Source organism: Scyliorhinus canicula, chromosome 3, assembly GCF_902713615.1.
Source record: "Scyliorhinus canicula chromosome 3, sScyCan1.1, whole genome shotgun sequence".
Taxonomy (NCBI): domain Eukaryota; kingdom Metazoa; phylum Chordata; class Chondrichthyes; order Carcharhiniformes; family Scyliorhinidae; genus Scyliorhinus; species Scyliorhinus canicula.
The window spans coordinates 137,334,418-137,353,472 of NC_052148.1; the positions used below are offsets into that span (position 1 = coordinate 137,334,418).

The 19,055-nt window shown below is 48.3% G+C and overlaps 1 protein-coding gene across 1 annotated transcript in view; it reads right to left on the bottom strand.

Annotated features, from left to right (window-relative positions):
* LOC119962995 (NACHT and WD repeat domain-containing protein 2) overlaps nucleotides 1–11,156 on the bottom strand; it is a 214,917-nt gene extending 203,761 nt beyond the window's left edge. The window contains exon 1 of the mRNA XM_038791433.1: nucleotides 10,735–11,156. Within this exon, the coding sequence (XP_038647361.1) occupies nucleotides 10,735–10,885 (151 nt within the window). The 5' untranslated portion in view covers nucleotides 10,886–11,156. The remainder of the gene's footprint in view (nucleotides 1–10,734) is intronic.
* Between the last annotated feature and the right edge of the window lie 7,899 nt (nucleotides 11,157–19,055).

The window sequence follows — 19,055 nt, forward strand, 5'->3', positions numbered from 1 at the left end:
TTTGAAGTAAGGGGTGTTAAGTGATCCAATGTTTATTTAAAAGGTTAAGTTGAATTCACGGAATGAACATTGTTTTGTGTTTAAAAACCCACGTGTACAAGCCGTGTGCTTCAAAAGCAACAATACATTAAAGGGAAAGGTTGGTTAACTCCATGATACATTTTGGGGTTCTGAAAACACCGCTCCCATAACATCACCTCTGGTGTTCTTTCCCCTGGGGGGTAAGTATCACATTCAGCAGCCGCCTGATGTTCGCTGTGAGCTGCCTACCCTTGACAAAGCCCATTTGGTCCTCTGTGACCACCTCTGGTACGCAGCCCTCCAGCCTTTTGGCCAGGACCTTTGCGAGTATTTTCGCATCCACGTTCAGCAGTGAAATGGGTCTGTGTGATCCACATTCCGTCAGGTCTTTATCTTCTTTGGATATCAGTGAGATTGTGGCCTGCGCTAGCATTTGGGGAAGGGTGACCCCTGCCAGTGAGTCCACGAACATGTCCCTGAGGTGTGGGGCCAGGACTGGTGCAAATGTTTTGTAGAAGTCCGCCGGGAACCCGCCGGATCCCGGTGCCTTCCCCGCCTGCATGGAGCTGATGCTCTCCATGATTTCACCCATGTCTATTAGTGCTTCCAGCTCCCTCCGTCTGTCTTCCCCCACCACTGGTAGTTCCAGTCCGTCTAGGAACTGTTTCATCCCCACATCCATGTTGGGTGGCTCGGAGGTATACAGTTTCCAGGAGAAGGTCGCAAATGCCAGATGGACCTCCTTTGGCTCTGTTACCAGTCTGCCTTTGCTATCCTTAACCTGCGCTATTTCCCTCATGGCTGCCTGCTTTCTCAGCTGGTGAGCCAGTAGGCGAGTGTTCGTAGAATGTCCCCCGTGTCTGGCGGAGTTGGTACACTGCTGTCCTAGTGGATAGAAGGTTAAAGTCCATTTGCAGCTTTTTCCTCTCTGCCAGCAGTCCTACGGTCGGGGCCTCGGAGTATTTTCTATCGACTTCCAGAATGGAGTCCACTAGCTGTTGCTTGGTCACCCTCTCTTACCTATCTCTGCTTGCCTTGCAGGGTATGATCTCTCCTCTGATCACGGCCTTCAGTGCCACCCAAAACGTGGAGGGTGAGACCTCCCCATTTTGGTTGTTACGAATGTAATCGCCTATGGCCCACGATATTTTTTGGCAGAAGGCCTTGTCGGAGAGGACAGCCATGTCCAGCCTCCACGTGGGGCGCTGGGCCCGACCTGTCTCCAACCTCACATCCATATAATGTGGAACATGGTCGGAGATAGCGATCATGGAGTAGTCCGTTCCCGTGATCCCTAGAAGCACCAATTTCCCTACTGTAAAGAAGTCGATACGGGTGTATACCTTGTGCACCCGCGAAAATAACGAGAACTCTTGTTCTCCCAGGTACAGGAACCTCTATGTCCACCGCCCCCACTGTTCCATGAAGGCTCCTAGCTCCCTAGCCATGCCAGACTTTTTCCCTGTTCTGGAGTCTGATCGGTCAGTCAGTGGGTCCAGCACACAGTTAAAGTCACCCCCCATAATCAGTCGGTGTGTGTCAAGGTCGGGGATTTCCGCCATGGTCTTCTTTATGAATTCTGTGTTGTCCCAGTTGCGAGCGTACACATTTATCAGTGCGACCGGTGCCCCTTCCAGGACACCACTGACCATGGCGTACCGTCCCCCTGGTTCCGTGACTGTCTTGGTTTCTGTAAACCTCGTCCTTTTGCTAATTAATATTGCTACCCCCTTAGCCCTCTTCCCGTAGCATTAATGGTATGTCTATCCTATCCAGCCCTTCCTTACCAGCAGTCAGTCCTTCTCCCTCGGGTGCGTCTCTTGTAGGTAGATTATGACTGCTTTTAGGCTACTTAGGTGGGCGAAGACTCTGGATATTTTCACTGGGCTGTTGAGTCCCCTTACGTTCCAGGTAACAATCCTGGTGGGGGGTTTCTGACCCTCGGTCCTGCAGTGTCACTCATACTTACCTGGTGGACGCGCCCCTGCACTCTGGGGTTTCGCTTTGCTAGTGGGCCGTCCAAAATGGCCAAGGTCTCCGTTCTCACCAGGGATCGGGCCCCAGCGCATCCTGGGTTTCCCTTTGTCCAGGGGGCACCCAATGTGGCCGCCAGCTGTGTGTATGCCACGTGGGTGCACCCCTGCACTCCAGGGTCTCCCTCCACCCTGATGCCCTCCCGAGTGGCTGTTTGCAGTGCCCACCTGGTTCCTCGCCCTGCTCCATGCCTGCCGAGGCCTAAGTCTGTACTGCTTCACTATCTTACCCTTCTCTATTTTTTTGCGCTCTCCCCCAGACTCCTCTCCCCCCCCCCCCCCCCCCCCAGGCCATGTCTCTGTCCCCCGCCTGTGTTCTCCCCCCCTTCCGCCCCCCTCCCCTCCGCCAGGCACTCCCCCTCCCCTGAGAGGTGCGCCGCGGCCCTCCTTCCTTCCTGCGCTCCCGTGCTGGCCCTCCTCGCTAGTACGGTGGCCCACCTCCCAGTATTCGCCCAGTTCTGGCCCTGTTTAACATTCCTCCTACTGGCCCTTGTCTCGCCCTCCTCTCTGCTTTTCTCATCCTAATTTCCCTCGCACCAATCCCCTCCATTGCATTGAGAAAGGAGACAGCACAGTCCCGCGCAAGACATAACACACATGTGCACAGTTCATGATCCCATTGTCCTTGTTTGCGGTCTGTCCTCCGCTCTTTGTTCTGGTTTTCCCTTCCTTTTCCGTCCCCATGGCATTCATTGCAGTTGCGTCTGCTCGTCCCCCAGTTTGTTCGCTCTAACAAACTCATCAGCCGCCGCTGGGGTGTTAAAATACAGCTCTTTGGGCAGCACGGTGGCACAGTGGGTTAGCCCTGCTGCCTCACGGCGCCGAGGTCCCAGGTTTGATCCCGGCTCTGGGTCACTGTCCCTGTGGAGTTTACACATTTGGTTTGGGAATACCTCATTTCCCACTAGCTTGCCCATCATTTGGGTGATGTAGCCTGTTAGGTCTCTGCCCTCTATCTGCTCTGGCAGAACCACAATTTTAATGTTCTGCCGTCTGGACCTATTTTCCTGGTCCTCCACTTTCCCTCTTAGGCTCCCCTGGGCCGTTATTAACCTTTTGACCTCGGCTTCTAGGGTTATCGCCCTGTCGCTCTGGTCCGAGGCGGCCCTCTCCAACTCCAGAATCGTTTTTTTCTGCGCCTTCACTTCCCTTTCCAGGCCTTCGATGGTCTGCTGCATTTTGTGCGTCGTCTCCGCCAGCGTCTCCTTCATCACTGCGTGGAACTCCGCCCACAGTGCCTCCTTTATGCTGGTCGCTACGTCCTTCTCCCGCTCCGCTGGTTGGTCCGCCATCGTTTACCCTTTCAGGCTCGCCTAAACCTCTTTCTCATCTTGTGGGGCAGCCTGCCTGCGCATCTGCCGCTCATGCGCCCTTCCCTTGCTGCTACTTGCGTCTCGCCGTCCCTTCGCTTTGGTGTTTCTCTTTCCTCCAGTCATCTGTCTGTCTCTCTTTCTTTCCCCGCTGCTGTTCCTTACCCTGACTTTGCTCTTCCTTCCCCCACTCCTCTCCCACTCCTCTGCCCTTTGCAGGGTCTGCCTCAGGCTTCGGGTTTCCTTTTTTTTGTTTGGGAGGGGTGGGGGGGGGGGGGGGTGCTGTTGTGGTTGGTTCCCTTCCTTTCTTTCTTTCCTTTTCTCTTTTATTTTTTTTTCTCCCTTCTCCTCTCTTCCCTTCCCTCTCACTGGGTCAGGGGGGTTCGCGAGAGAAGTTTCCTGGTCTGGACGGGGGTCCATCTTTGTCTCGCCACGTGGTCGCCGCCGGTCCGTGGGGGGGGGGGGGGTTCTCTCTCTCTCTCCTGTTCGCTGGCTCTGCTCCCGAGCGCTTGCTGCTCTAGCTTTGCGGTCCGGGTTGCCGCTTCTCTGCTGCCGCCGCACTCTCCTGCTGTGCGGGGAGGGGGCTCGGTCGGACAAGCTCGCACTCTTAGGCACACGTTCTGTTCATTCTGCTCAGGGAGCGGGACGCGACTCTCCTCAGCCATTTCGGAGTCTCCGGCTCCTCCTGCGCTTTAAAAAAAAATTCTCCGTCTCCTCTCGCACACCTTTTTTTTCTCTTTTTTTTCTCTCTCTCTCACCCGGGCCTCAGCTTACCGTCGGTCCGGTTCCTTGCAGATTTTTCGTTCCTGCTCGTACCTTCGGGGGAGCACTGTGTGGGTTCGTTTTTTTTAGAAAAACTAAACAAACAAAAAAAACCCCAAAACGTTTAGTCCTTTAGTGGGAGCTGCCTCGTGCATGTCTTTCCCCTACAGAGCTCAAAGTCCAGCACCCGCAATCCTGTCCCCTTACATGACCTGACTTCAACTTTACCCTAATTGACACATGACCCCCCCCCCCCCCCCCCCATCAACCCAACATCTTCGCCACCTTTGCTGCCCAATGGCAGTAAAGCAGTTTCGGCAGCCTCAACCCCCCTGATTGCCTCTGTCGGCCACTCCTTGGATCCTCACCACATTCCCTACCCATATAAAAGACAAAATCATGCTTTTGACGCCTACAAAGAACCTCTTTGGTAGAAACACCGAAAGGCATTGAAACAGGAACAAAATCCGTGGCAAAATAATCACTTCACCGATTGCACTGACCCAGCTAACGACAGTGGGAGACTATCCCATCTCTATAGGTCTGCTTTCATCCTGCTCACCAAGCTTGTAAAATTTAGCCTCTGAAGGTGAGCCCAATCCCTTGCCACCTGTACCCCGCAGTACCTGACATGAGAGTGCATTAGCCTGAATGGCCACACTCACAAATTAGTTTGCCTTCCCACGGGGTGACCAGAAAGCATTTACGTTTGTCCCAATTCAGTTTATACCCAGAAAAAGCTCCAAACTGCTTTAGTATCCCCATTATGTCCCCCATTGTCGGGACCAGGTTGGTGATGTACAGCAGCAGGTTGCCAGCATACAAAGACACCCTATTGTCCTCCCGACTGCCTCCCCCCCCCCCCCCCCCCCCCCCCCCCCAACCCTCATTCTCCCCTTCCACTTATCCGAGCTCCTCAAGACGATGGCCAAAGGCTCTTAATAGTCAATGCAAATAGGAGATAGGAGATAGGGCACCCTTGCCTCGTTCCCCTGTACAGTCAGAAGTAGCCCAGGTTTACATAATTTGTCTGGACACTATCCTTTGGCTCCTGGTAGAACAACTTAACCCACTAAATAAACTTCGGCCCTATCCCAAATCACTCCAGCACCGCGAACATATACCTTCACTCCATCCTATCAAGGGCCTTCTCTGCCATCTTTACACAAAACCCAGGTCTGCTAACAGCCCCACATCGAAACTTCGTACCAGCCATCGAGCGGCCCTTTCTCCAAAACTACAACCACCAATGGGTAGCATGGTCAGAAATTACAATCATAGAGTACTTCGCTTTCCTTATCGCGGCAGTAGAGCCCTCCCCATTATTAAAAAATTGATCTGCGAGTAGATGCGCAAGAAAAGAAGGAAGATGTTCTCCCCCATCTGATGTAAGAATCGCCTTGTGTCCCATCTCTGCCATAAACTCTGTCAATACCTTCGTCACCCAGAGCGGTAAGCGACTTTTACCTGGAGCGGTCCTCTTTCGGGTTCAAGACCATACACAGGCACCCCCCCCCCCCCCCCCCCCCCCCCCAAAATCAACTGGTGTGTGTCCATGCCCAGGATCACCATCACTTTCCTCTTCATTAAGCCTACATCATCCGAATTTGATGTGTAAACACTCCCCAAACCACCAATTTACCCTCCAGCACTCCCATCACCATCACATATGTCCCTCCCCACCCCGATTTTCCACCACCTTCTCCATCTGGAACCGGATTCTTTTGTTTATTGGAACTGCCACACGCTGCACCCTACTATCAAAGCCTGAATGGAACATCTGATTTACCCACCCTTTATGGAGCCTTACCTGGTCCTTTACATGCAAGTGGGTCTCATGCAACAGCACCACATCGGCTTTCAAACTCTTCAAGTGCGTGGAAACCCTTGCCCATTTCACCAGGCCTCCTAACCCCCGGACATTTCAGGTCACCAACCAGATGAGGTGGCTCTCACCTTCCGCCATTTTCCGTCTGGGGGATATTCCCACCTCCCCTTCAACTTCAACGTGCTGGGCCCATACAAGATGGCACCTCACACCACCCGATGGGTGGTACATCCACTCCCCCCCCGCCCCAGTCACTGTCAGTAAACTAACTCATCCCCTTCCCAGAAACCCTCCTACCACTTCTTCTCAAAATCATCTCTTTCCCAACATTACCCATCCCCCTACTATTCATACTTCCGAGGCTCATCGAAAGCTGTCTGAACAGGTTTTGCAGGCCGCAAACCCTCCCCCCATTCCCCTCCCGTTCGCTAGCTAATCAAAGCTTTCTAATGTGGGCGCCCCTCCGCCAGAGTCCCCTCCCCCACTCAAACAAAGGGACCAAAATCTCTCCAGCCTACCCACCAACCCTGTCACCCCCCAAAAAAAATCAAAGGACCAGCCCCTAACTCTTACCCCCTCCAACTAAGGGCATTAGAACAGCTTGGCAAATAAAAACACACACATTTATAAAAGCATTAGCCCCCACCAGCCTCAACCCACCACCAACACCAATGTCTCTCATCCACCATGAATAGTCAAGTCCCTGCTCTTCTGCTTGAATGAGCGCCTCCACCTCCTCCACAGTCTCGAAATAATGGTCTCTCCCATTGTGCATGACACTCAACTTCGCTGAGTGGACCACCCCAAAGCGCACTCCACTCTTATACAGTGCTGGCTTTGCTTTATTGAAGGCAGCTTCTCTCCTTTTCACCAAATCCACCGTGAGATCCTGGTAAATTCGAATCACTGTACCTTCCCACTTTGTCTTCTGCATCTGCTTGGCCCATCCCAGGGTGGCTCATTCACTCGCGGTTTCGGCCAGAGTGATTGGCGGCCCTATCCCATTTCGGTGGGTGGTGGCATTTTATTCCTCTTCCATCAGCTTCCTCAGCATCTCTGCTATGAACTCTGTTGGCTTCGGAGCCACCACGTCCTCCAGCAGCCCCACAATCCGTAAGTTCTACCTCTGAGACCGGTTCACAAGGTACTCCACCTTTGCTCCAAGCCCCTATTCCGATCGTCTATCTTGGTCATTTCGGCTTCAAGCAAGGCGAGCTGGTCACTGTGCCTCGAAAGTGACTCCTCCACCCCTTTCAATACCTCGTCCTCCTCCCACACTGTCTCCAATGTTCTTCCGAGTGTCTCCCTTATGGGGGCCAGCAAGTCCTTCACTGAATTCTTGAGGGACTCCAGCATCTCCTTCTCTTGCCTCTCAAAGTGTTTATTGAACTGCCGTTCGAAATCCACTGCCATCACCTTTGTCAGTATATCCACCATTATATAGGCAGCCCCTCCTGGTCCACTTGCCTCCGTTATCTTCCCTGCCTACACATGCTTCATTATGCACGGACCTCCTGGAGGACTAGCACTCAAATCCTTCCTCCCCTGATTCTTCGTAGGTTCTTGGCTATCCTCCACCAACCACTCTTGACAGGCACAGCTTTTCATGCAAATTTCCCTACAAAAAACAGATGAAAGGGGCCTAAAACTCAGGAGTCCGGCGGGAGAAACCCAACGTGCAATTTCCTCCTACATGCCGCCACTGGAAGTCCCCATCAATTGGATGTTAAAGACAATAAATAACAATTCTTTTTGTTTTGAAACTTACAAGAAAACCTGTCAGCGTATGTCTTGTACAGACAAAGCACTTTACCGTTAAATATTCACTAAATTGACAAGAGCATTATTTTAGAAATAACTCCTGCAGTCAAGCAAGAGGCGGAAGAAAGGGGAGCCATTCTACCATTTCTCACCTGGCCATAACAGACTCATACATCAAATGCACAATTCAGACTCACTGCTCAGCACCACATGTCTTATGTTACAAAACTTTGCCATTTCATTGTGTAAATGGCTCATTAGCTACAAAAATGTTGTTAAAGGACCATTAATACAAGTGCATTGCAATTAAGTGGTTTGTGCTGTTCATGCTTTTAAAAATCCGATAGAATCAACCGTTTAAAACTCCGAGTGCTCACTATTTTGCTAGGCGGTGGATTGTAAAATTCCAAGAAAAAAGGCAGATAACTTTCTTAGCAGAGAGGATGATATCCCATTGTGATAAATCTGGGTCCATAGTAGATCCTTTCTCAGGTACAGAGGGATCAAAGACTTCTCGACACAATGGGAGTAATTGTGACTCTGTGCAATAGTGCATCAGCAGCCTGTGTTGAATCTGCCTGACTTTTATTTCCATTGACTGCACAATTATACAATGCCAAAGTTATCCAAATCGTTGTGAGATTTATTTTTGGATGAACTGTTTGTTCTTTACCCTCTGGGGAAAACAACTCCCCGTTAGCATATTAACTAGTTTCCATCCATTTTATTTATTTTTTAAACTTTGTGGGGATGCGCTTTGGCTAAAAAAAAATGAAAATGCACCTCTTTCCCCCCCAATACCTTTCTGTGGAAAAATGGTTAAAATATTTTGCAGCTTGACACTCAGGTCGAGCAAACTGGAAATTTCTAATTGATGATAATATTTTGTAAGTGCAATTAGGAGTGTTTTGGTATATTTTTACCCTAAAACTAATTATTGATGATGTAACATCGCCAAATTGCAGAAACTGAACTTTTTACTTGAGCCTTCTTAACCACGTGCGCAATTCTTAATATGTTATCAACATTTTAAATCTACATTAATGCTAATTTACAGATGTTAATTCTTGAACAAACTTTGATTTTATAAATAAAAACTAACTTCATACTTCAATCTGGAAATAATTAACAGCATTCATGCTCTCAAACACCTGAATTGCACTCAACTCCATAAACATTTACACTTCACAATCCTCATCATTATATCATCTACAGACTCATGTTTGAAAGCACAGCGGTGCTCCCTGAAACTCCAAGCAGAAAAAATACATTTAAAAAAAGTGTGCACACAGTGTATAAAATGGGAACACAATAGTGCTTGTGAAGCAGATCTATATATTTCTCGCATGACCTTATCTATTTCAGATTAAGAGACCAATTTCTCTCAGCTTCGTGTAATAAGCAGTGCTTTCTATACCCATCATGTCTCCTCTCATTCCTGACATCATGTGACATTCTCATAACAAACATTTCATGTGTTAAAAACATAGTTCCAATTTCCCAATCCATAATGTTCACATAAATATATTTCAATGCTACTTCTTTGAAATGATTACTGGTGATGTTATTAATACTCTATCAAATATTAATATGAGGTTAAGAAAAATTGGAAGCAAAACACCACCCCCGCTGCCCTGCCAGGGCTGCCATTGTGTAGTTGGCCATTCCAGCCAGCCTGCAGCCTGATTCTGGTTCCTGGAAAGGATTGGGTTAAATCATGTCATTACACTCACCAGTGTCAATTTACCTGATGACTTGCCTCTTAAGACAAAAATGATAGCAACAAGCTATGGACAATTTCAAGTTCAGTCAGCTTTGCAGTGGAAAAGAATCAAACCCACAAAATTGCAGCCACAGTTTTTCAGACTGAATGGAAGAAGACTGGAAATGTGATATAATGGTGGAAGATGGCATTATCCAAGAGGTGGGATAGCTTAATTTGTAGAGATGATCTATACAGCTACTAGCACACATAACCTTTCACTCAACCGCATTCCCAATTGCTGTATTTATAAATAGAATGGATTCCACTCAGCTTTGTTTGACAGTGACTGACTAAGACAGGTCAAACATAATTCATAAGCAGGTATATAATTAATTAAACTATCTTTCAATGACTTTTTCCTCAGTGAAATTTCCAGTACGAATAATAATTTTTAAAACCATAAATCACTTTATTTACAGTGCCTGATTGACTAAAGTTTTGAATTAAGTAAAACAAAACTGTGCTGGTAAATGTTTCATAATTTGATGGAATTAAAGCCAATTGAATTTCAGTTCTGTAAGAGCAACAAATAATATTGATACCACAACTCAGATTTCACTGATATTTGTAATAAAGCAACTTAAACGTAATGATGGTAGTGGCCAAACAACAACTTGGAAAGCGTCCAGAGGAGGTTCACAAGAATGGATCCCTGGAATGAAGAACTTGTCATATGAGGAACATTTGAGGACTCTGGGTCTGTACTCGTTGGAGTTCAGAAGGATGAGAGGGGATCTTATTGAAATGTACAAGATACTGGAGGCCTGGATAGAGTGGAAGTGGAGGATGTTTCCACTTGTGGGAAAAACTAGAACCAGAGGCCACCATCTCAGATTAAAGGGACAATCCTTTAAAACAGAGATGAGGAGGATTTCTTTCAGCCAGAGGGTGGTGAATCTGTGGAACTCTTTGCCGCAGAAGGCTGTGGAGGCCAATTCACCGAGTGTCTTTAAGACAGAGATAGATAGATTCTGGATTAATAAAGGGGTTATGGGGGGAAGACAGGAGAATAGGGATGAGAAAATATCAGCCATGATTGAATGTCCGGGCAGACTCGATGGGCCAAGTGGCCTAATTCTGCTCCTATGTCTTATGGTCTTATAAGTCTAACTGATGATCCTTAGTCCAAACTTGGGGAACATAATTAAAATTAAAAATGTTAAACTTGGACACGAAACTTTTTTTCTGAAGGGCTTAAAACGATGGTGCAAGTGCTGTTTGAGAAGTTTGAAAGAGTGAAGCTGGAAATCCTACCTTCGGGATTGGAGCTGATGAAGACTTTGATGCTCCTGCTGCCCGGCAGATGCTGGGGGAGAGTGGCCACTGCTCCAGTCAGTGCTGCCCGGCGGTGCGCCGAGTCCCGGGGAGAGGGCAGCCTGGAGCCTGGCACCGACCACATCAACATCTTCACGGCGATTTAAAACAAAAAGGGCTGGAGGGTGGGGAGAGAAATGTGGGGTTTAAAAACCCCCCAAAAAAGGACGCAGGGAGAGGGACGCCAGCCGCGGCAGGCTGGGTGGCAGGGAGCCCGCGAGTGCAGGCAGGCTGGGGCGGCGGCTACTACTGGGGCTGGAAGCTGCGAGGGGGCGCCCCAGCCGCCATCCCAGAACCACCGGAGCGGGCAAACCCAGGCAGGATCCAACAGGTCCGACTGGTCCAAAATCTCACTTCATTTGTGACCGATAGCGGCGGCAAGAGCAGGACAATAATTCAGGAAGGGGCCAGTTCAGAGCAGCATCATTTTTGTGGGGAGGGGGGGGGGGGGGGGGTTGCTCCAATAATTTCAGCCCAATGCTACAAATGAAAGGAAATCAAATTCTTGTCATGAGCCGTCACTTCTACTTTCAAAGTGCCGCCGGGTCGAGTTACCTCATGGTTTTCAAAAGGAAAACAGCCAGAAACTTGATTTGGGGGTGAGGGTGGGGGTGACTAGATGACAGCTCAGAGAGAGAGAGTGAGGGGAGGACAGGAATCTCTCACTGGGCATGACAGGACACCCTGTGCCCCGCCGCCAGGAGGAGCTTCGTCGCCGCGGCGCTTTGGGAGGAGGGCGAGTGGCGCGGCGGGGCGGGAGAGCTGGGAGCAGGTGACCCTCCCGCGGATCGCAGCTCGGAACCGCTCCTCACCCGCTCCTCACTCCTCCCGGCCGCTTGCGGTCGCCACTCTCTCTGATCGATAACCCGTTCAGCCTCCCTCTCCCCTCCCTCGCACACGGCTCTTCCCTCCTCCGCGCCGGAGGTCGGGAGCAGGGAGTTGAGATAAAACGCCGCCTGCCTGATTTCTGAGGGCAGGTACTTGGCTTGGAGAAATATCCCGATCTGTCTCTTGTTGTATTTTTTTTTGGTCGAGTCTCGGCTGGAAGCGAGGTTGCCCGGAGCTTGGAGCCCAGCCGAGGTGCCTCCTCCAACAATCTCTGAACGCCTTGTGAGGAGCCGCCAATGCACAGATGTTGCGTGTGACCAGAAGGTCACCTGGATCACTCGCCGGATAGCTGAGAGCAGTTACATTTCCAGTTCTCTCACAGCAGAGCGGGCTGAGGGAGCGGTGCAAACCTCTCCGAGTGAGCAGATAGATACTGGATCTCAGAGCAGACTGAGCTGTCGCTGAGCACGAACGCGCGGTATAAATGCGATCGGCTGCAGCAAAGCCACATGTGAACCCAGCAGGTGCATCACTGTGGATAGCCACATCTATCATCCAGAGCGCTTAATATTCACATTCATAGAACATCAGATCTCTTTGAAACCTCTTCATCTCCGGCTCACATTCCAGTCAAATTTAATTTTTAATAAACATAATCAGTATGAGAACTGTAGGACACAGATGGCTGCTTTGAGTTAAATGTCACAGTAAAAATATTGAATAACTAGTTCAAACATCTGCCAGTGCTTTTAAAACAAACACACTGAGGTGATCAATAAAGGCAAAATAAAGAATCTCAGTGGTGCCAAAGAAAATTGTATCACCTGAAACCCATGTCTCTTTCAGAGCAGTGACCTGCACACCGTGATTGTCAAACTTAGATTAGACCTTCATTTCAGGTCATGATTATATCACAACATCTGGGGGAAACGGGAGTATATGTACTGATGTTAAGGGGGTAATATTTAATCTTATAAATGCACATTTACTGGCATGTGCTAAAACTGACTGTTGAATTTGAACGATCCCAAAACAGCTTCTTTAGGTTGCTTTCACTGTCATCAAATTTGAAGTCACATGAACTGTCTTCCTCCGGAGATGCTCGGTTCACACCATCACGAGCTTTTCTTTAACTCGAGTTAAATGGGGCCAGTGTGTGACCCAGTCATGCATAGACACCCTCGCTGACGCTGCAGATTTCAATCAAATGATTCATTATTTCGAAGCAGAGTGTTATTTCTCAACGAAGTCCCGGTTGGACAGACGCAAGGGGGAAATAGCGGAACAGTCACCCTTTTTCCAGATACCTGGAAACAGGATAGGAAGATACACATGGAAGATGAATGGGTGAATTGGTTAATTAACACAGTTCTGATTATCATCGCCATCAATATGAAGCGTGTACTTTCTTGGGCGTAGCATGCTTATGCGTTTTCTAAACTCTCCTCGCTATCCCAGTACAGATTTTATCAAATGTGCTAAATGTATCCACCAATTCCAGTGCACATGCAAGTGTTTTATTTTAGCAATTTATTGTACTTTACTCATCCGGGAATTCCGTTATTTCCATTTGTTTGGAAACGTCGGCTCTCCCACTATTATCTGCACTCGCCTTTACTGCTGTATTAAGGTTTCATTGTAATGATGGACAAATCAGCATTTTTCAATAATGACTATTTTGCAACCTCCTTTGAAATACGTACATATTGCATATCCATCGGTGACAACTGCAGCAAACACTGCAGCTGAAGAGTCAGTGGAAAGTGTCAATGTTTCTCTATCAGGTATGAAATGAATAAAATGAAAACCGCTTATTGTCACAAGTCGGCTTCAAATGAAGTTACTCTGAAAAGCCCCTAGTCGCCACATTCTGGCGCCTGTTCAGGGAGGCTGGTACGGGAATTGAACCGTGCTGCTGGCCTGCCTTGGTCTGCTTTCAAAGCCAGCAATTTAGCCCTGTGCTAAACCAGCCCATTTTATTCTGGTGCTAGCCCGCTGCCAGATTTAGTGAATTTGGTGGCCCAATTTGCAGTGGTGGGATTTGAACTCTCAACTCTACACTGCTAGTGCAACAAGGACTGTTCCTGGGTAACGCTTTGCCACAGATAAATAGCCCACAGGGTGTCCCTGCTCACCATCCACCATTTGGGAATGACATTGAAAGCTTCCTGTAGCAATGGAATTGACCTCTCTCACAGGAAAAGAGCGGGAAGGGGAGAAAACTGAAGAACAAACTTTGAAAAAATAAACTCAATTCAAAAAGTTTAAGCTCGGAAACATTCACATTCTAACTACCAGGAGCACGGCCCAGTCACTGCAGGAAGCTACGCAGTATTCCCTCATGTTGCCCAATAAATATTAGGTGGCTGGAATTTCTTTCGGTTCTCAATAATGCATTTCCTCCAAAATCTAACAGGTGCCATGGGATAGAAAACAGATTTGTGGTGTTGTAGGCTTTAGCAGCTCATCGACCCATCTGGATTTAACATCCATTCGATGTTGTTGCTTACCTCGGCCACCGAGTGTCCACATTTGGTCCTGCTTTCGCACTGTGCTTGCAGGCAAAATAGATCTTTTTTTGATCAGATCTTTCTGTTGAAGGTTCATTGACCTTTTAACTCTAGTTCTCTCCCCAAAGGGCTGCTGAAATCTTCCAGCACTTCTTGGTTTATATTTCAGATTTCCAGCCGGCGCGGTATTTTCCTGTGGTTTGGACATTATTGGGGATGAACCTGTTGACTGGAACTCAGTTGGTCCTCCGTGGTAGACACGATGTGTGAGAGGAGGTCTACTTTCAGGCTACTGCTGGTGACTCACCTGCTATCCTGGGTCATTGATCCCAATAGAATGGGGTAAATCTGTCACCAGATTTAAATCTTACTCCCAGATAATCCTGGAAGTGAATATCCTAATATGCAAGATAGCCTCAGCTGAAAAAGCGGCAAGAAGCTTATCAGAGTTCTGTGCTAATGAACCGCATTCTCATTCCAACCACCAGTAGAACTGTCACTGGTTAAACACCAGCAGTATCTTTGACACTTCAATATTGTCAACCTGGACCTAAGATCGCTCAGTTTGAGAAAGTGAGATGTACGCCGGAGTGTATAATAGGGTACCCCACCAGCTGCTTTTCACCACCTTCTCAGTCCACCACCAGACAGCCCACCACCAGTCCAGCTCACCACCTGCCCAGCACACCACCAGCCAGCCCACCACCTGCTCAGCACACCACCTGCCCAGCATACCACCTACCCAGCACACCACCTACCCAGCACACCACCTGCCCAGCACAGCACCTACACAGTCCAACAATTGCCCAGCACATCGCCTGCCCAGTCCACCACCTGCCCAGCACACCAGCTTCCCAGCTCACTACCTGACCAGCTCACCACCTGCCCAGTCCAGCACGTGTCCAGCACACCACCTGCCCAGCATACCACCTGCTCAGCATACCACCTGCCCAGTCCAGCACGTGTCCAGCACACCACCTGCCCAGCATACCACCTGCCCAGCATACCACCTGCCCAGCATACCACCTGCCCAGCATACCACCTGCCCAGCATACCACCTGCTCAGCACACCACCTGCCCAGCATACCACCTACCCAGCACACCACCTACCCAGCACACCACCTGCCCAGCACAGCACCTACACAGTCCAACAATTGCCCAGCACATCACCTGCCCAGTCCACCACCTGCCCAGCACACCAGCTGCCCAGCTCACTACCTGACCAGCTCACCACCTGCCCAGTCCAGCACGTGTCCAGCACACCACCTGCCCAGCATACCACCTGCCCAGCATACCACCTGCCCAGTCCAGCACGTGTCCAGCACAACACCTGCCCAGCATACCACCTGCCCAGCATACCACCTACCCAGCATACCACCTGCCCAGCATACCACCTGCCCAGCATACCACCTGCCCAGCATACCACCTGCCCAGCATACCACCTGCTCAGCATACCACCTGCCCAGTCCAGCACTTGCCCAGCCCAACACCTGCCCAGCTCACCACCTGCCCAGCTCACCACCTGCCCAGTTAACTACCTGCCCAATCCACCACCTGCCCAGTTAACTACCTGCCCAATCCACCACCTGCCCAGTCCACCGCCTGCCCAACACATCACCTGCATAGTCCACCATCTGCCCAGCACACTAACTGCCCAGACCACCAGCTGCCCAGCTCATCACCTGCCCAACACACCACCTGGATAGTCCACCCTCATCCGAGCCGACCACTGCCAATTCCACCAGCAGAGCAATCTCCCATAAAACGTTAAATGGGCAGATGTCAAAGTGACAGCCCGCCTGACATATTGAAATAAATTATGTCAATTGGCTTGTATAATAGTGTGTGTTTTGAGACCAAGTTGGAAACGAGTGAGAAAAGGGAGTGGTTCACATCCTTTGGGGTTGTCTGTGCACATTGCCCCCCCCCCCTCCCCACCCCATGAAGATTTATCTCTCATTGGTGACCATTGCTGTTGTTCATGCTCCTCCTTGCAGTTCTTGCAGTTCTTGCAGTACCTATTACTGAGCGCTGGCAATTCCAGGATTGCTGGAGCTGCCGGATAAACTCAAGGGTGGAACTTTGTCTCATTGAGGGGTGGGAGTTCCAATCTCATCTCACCTAAGTGTGTTATCACTGCGGGGTGAACTCATTTTATGTGGGTCAACTGCCAGATGACATTTCCTCCAGGTGGGGAGGGCATGCAATATGTCCCCACTCCATAACATGCAGCCCATTTCCCGTCTTAGGGTCTGTTGACCCAAGTTTTACATGAGGTTTAACTCAATTCCAATCTTTCATTTCCAGGCGTATCATTTGGAGTCCCTCCCCAAATTACCAGCCAAGCATTACACAGTTGATCAGTTTAAGCCTCTGCTCTGCAAGCAGTTAAAATAAGGAATGCTTCACAATTGTAATTTTACGTATCACAGCTCACATGATGTGGTGAACGTTTGCCAGTGACAACACCATGGGCAGAAATCGCATATCTCATTGAAGCGGCAATTGTTGGTGCAGAAGTTCATCAGCAAATGTTCGTACCATGGTAACCCAATAATACTCTGCCTTGCAGCCATAAACAAATTCATCCAAGCAGCTGTGTTTCAATACTCAGCTTTTCCTCATTAGCTAAATGAGAAGCATGTGCCTCCAGCTTGGTAGAAGGTAGGTTACCATGTAACAATTATCTTGATATACTAGATGTCAAAATTCAATTCCGCATATCAGATTACTCAGCATTATTTTCGAAGAAGTATGTAGCTAACTTCATTCAGGGTGCTGAGTGACTTGTCATTTTGAAGTTCTCTCTGCAACAGTTTTACCTTTTTGGCAGAATCCACTTTACAGATTAACTCTGGACCACAGAACCATTTGGCTAACAGTGCTTGTGGTGAAGCTTGTTCTTCAACTGGAGCGATCTCTTCTATTACCATTTCCATGGCCTTTTCCTGAAGTATATTATATGCTCATTTTCAAATGCTTATTCAATTCCCTTTTAAATGAGGTTATTATCTCGGTCTACTTAATCGTTAAAGAAATCCATGTTCTCTGTATGGGGAAAAATACTACTTTATTTATCCAATGATAATCCTGAATGTATTCCTTTCTTATCACCTCATCAACTAATGAAAATAATTTTTCTATTTCACTGAAAAAGATTCATAATTTTTCAAGATGTTCATCAAATTACCTCCCATTCTAATATTTCTTCCCTCACAGGTGGAAATACAAAATTCTTTTTTAAAAAACGTTTTTATTGGCATTTTCAATTTTACATACTGAAACTTTTGTGTCCAATATTTACAATTTATACAGTTTCTTACGTACACACATCTTTCTTGACATGTCTTCTCCCCCCCCCCCCCCCCCACCCACTCCTGCTCCCTACCCCCTCTCCCTATCCCCTCCTTGCTATCCCCCTTTTCTGCCTTGGGTGTTCTCTCATGAGTTCCTGTTTTAACCCTTTTTCCCTCCTTCTGTTGTTTTTGTTGCAGGCACTTGTGGGTTCAGGAGGGGTCTTCCTGCCCCCTCTCCCGCCACCCCCCCTCCCTCCTCCATGCTTCTCCCTGTGGTACCCCTGAGCGAAATACAAGAATCTAATGTGCCATCTCTAAGATTTGAAAGGGAGTTTTCCCAGCATCCTGGTCAATGTTTATTCTTCCATCAATGTCACTAAAATTGATTATCTGGCTATTATCACATTGGAGTGTGCTGTGAGCAATTTTGGCTGTCATATTTCCTACATTGTGGGTGACATGATGGCACAGTGGTTAGCAGCCTCACAGCGCCAAGGACCCGGATTCAATTCCGGCCTTGGGTGACTGTCTGTGCGGAATTTGCATGTTCTCCACGTGTCTGCGTGGGTTTCCTCCGAGTGCTCTGGTTCCCTCCCACAGTCCAAAAATGTGCAGGGTAGGTAGATTGGCCATGCTAACATTGCCCTTTAGTGTCCGAAGATGTGCAGGCTAGGTGGGCTTATGGGATAGAGTGGGGGAATGGGTCTAGATGGGGTGCTCTTTTAGCAGGTCAGTGCAGACGGGCCAAATACAGATGGGCCAAATGGCCTCCTTCTGGATTCTATGGAAAAATAAATATTACAACAATGACCACATTTCAAAAGTACTTCATTGGCTGTAAAGTGCTTTTGGATGTCCTGAGATTGCCAGAGGTACTCTATAAATGTAGATTTTACTGGTGTCAATGCTGAGGCAAGAAGAATACAATAATGGACAATATTTGGCATATTGCACATGGGTGAGAGCAAAGGAGCAGCAGAATTAGATTACAATCAAGAATATAAAACAGTGTTAAAACTGCACAATTGTCAGGCACACGCAACTGTTTCCTTTGCAATTCTGAAAACTCATTTCGTATTGAGAACCAATGTTCTCCATACCAGAATGCAGAGAAAATGTCCACTTTCCAGAGTTAACCTCTGACATGTTTGAGGTGGGCACTTGTGCCACCAACACTTTTTAGATACAGGAAAGTGCCCATGATACACAGGAGGTGAAACATACAATAAATCCAGACCTCGGTGTCACCAAACTATGTGATCAGAGTGTACTTTGCAACCGAACCAATCACTGTTCTCGCTCAATGTCTGACACATCCGTACTTCCCTAAATCAAGGTCAGACAGGCCAATTTTGTTGATCCAGCTCCCACCCCACTATCACCAGTTCACTCCACAGTCGTGACTGTTATTTATGTGATTGATTGCATGTCTACCCAGCATTCTTCTTAAATTGCTGATTATGCTGTCGATCTAGTAAATATATACCTATTTAAAAGGTTTTGGTCTTTACATATTTATTTATTTTAATCCATTTTGGAAATGATTTAAGAATCAACATTCTAGTTTTTATTTTTGGAATAAAGTGTATTTTGATTGGAGGTATTTACATTTGCATTAATAGTTTCA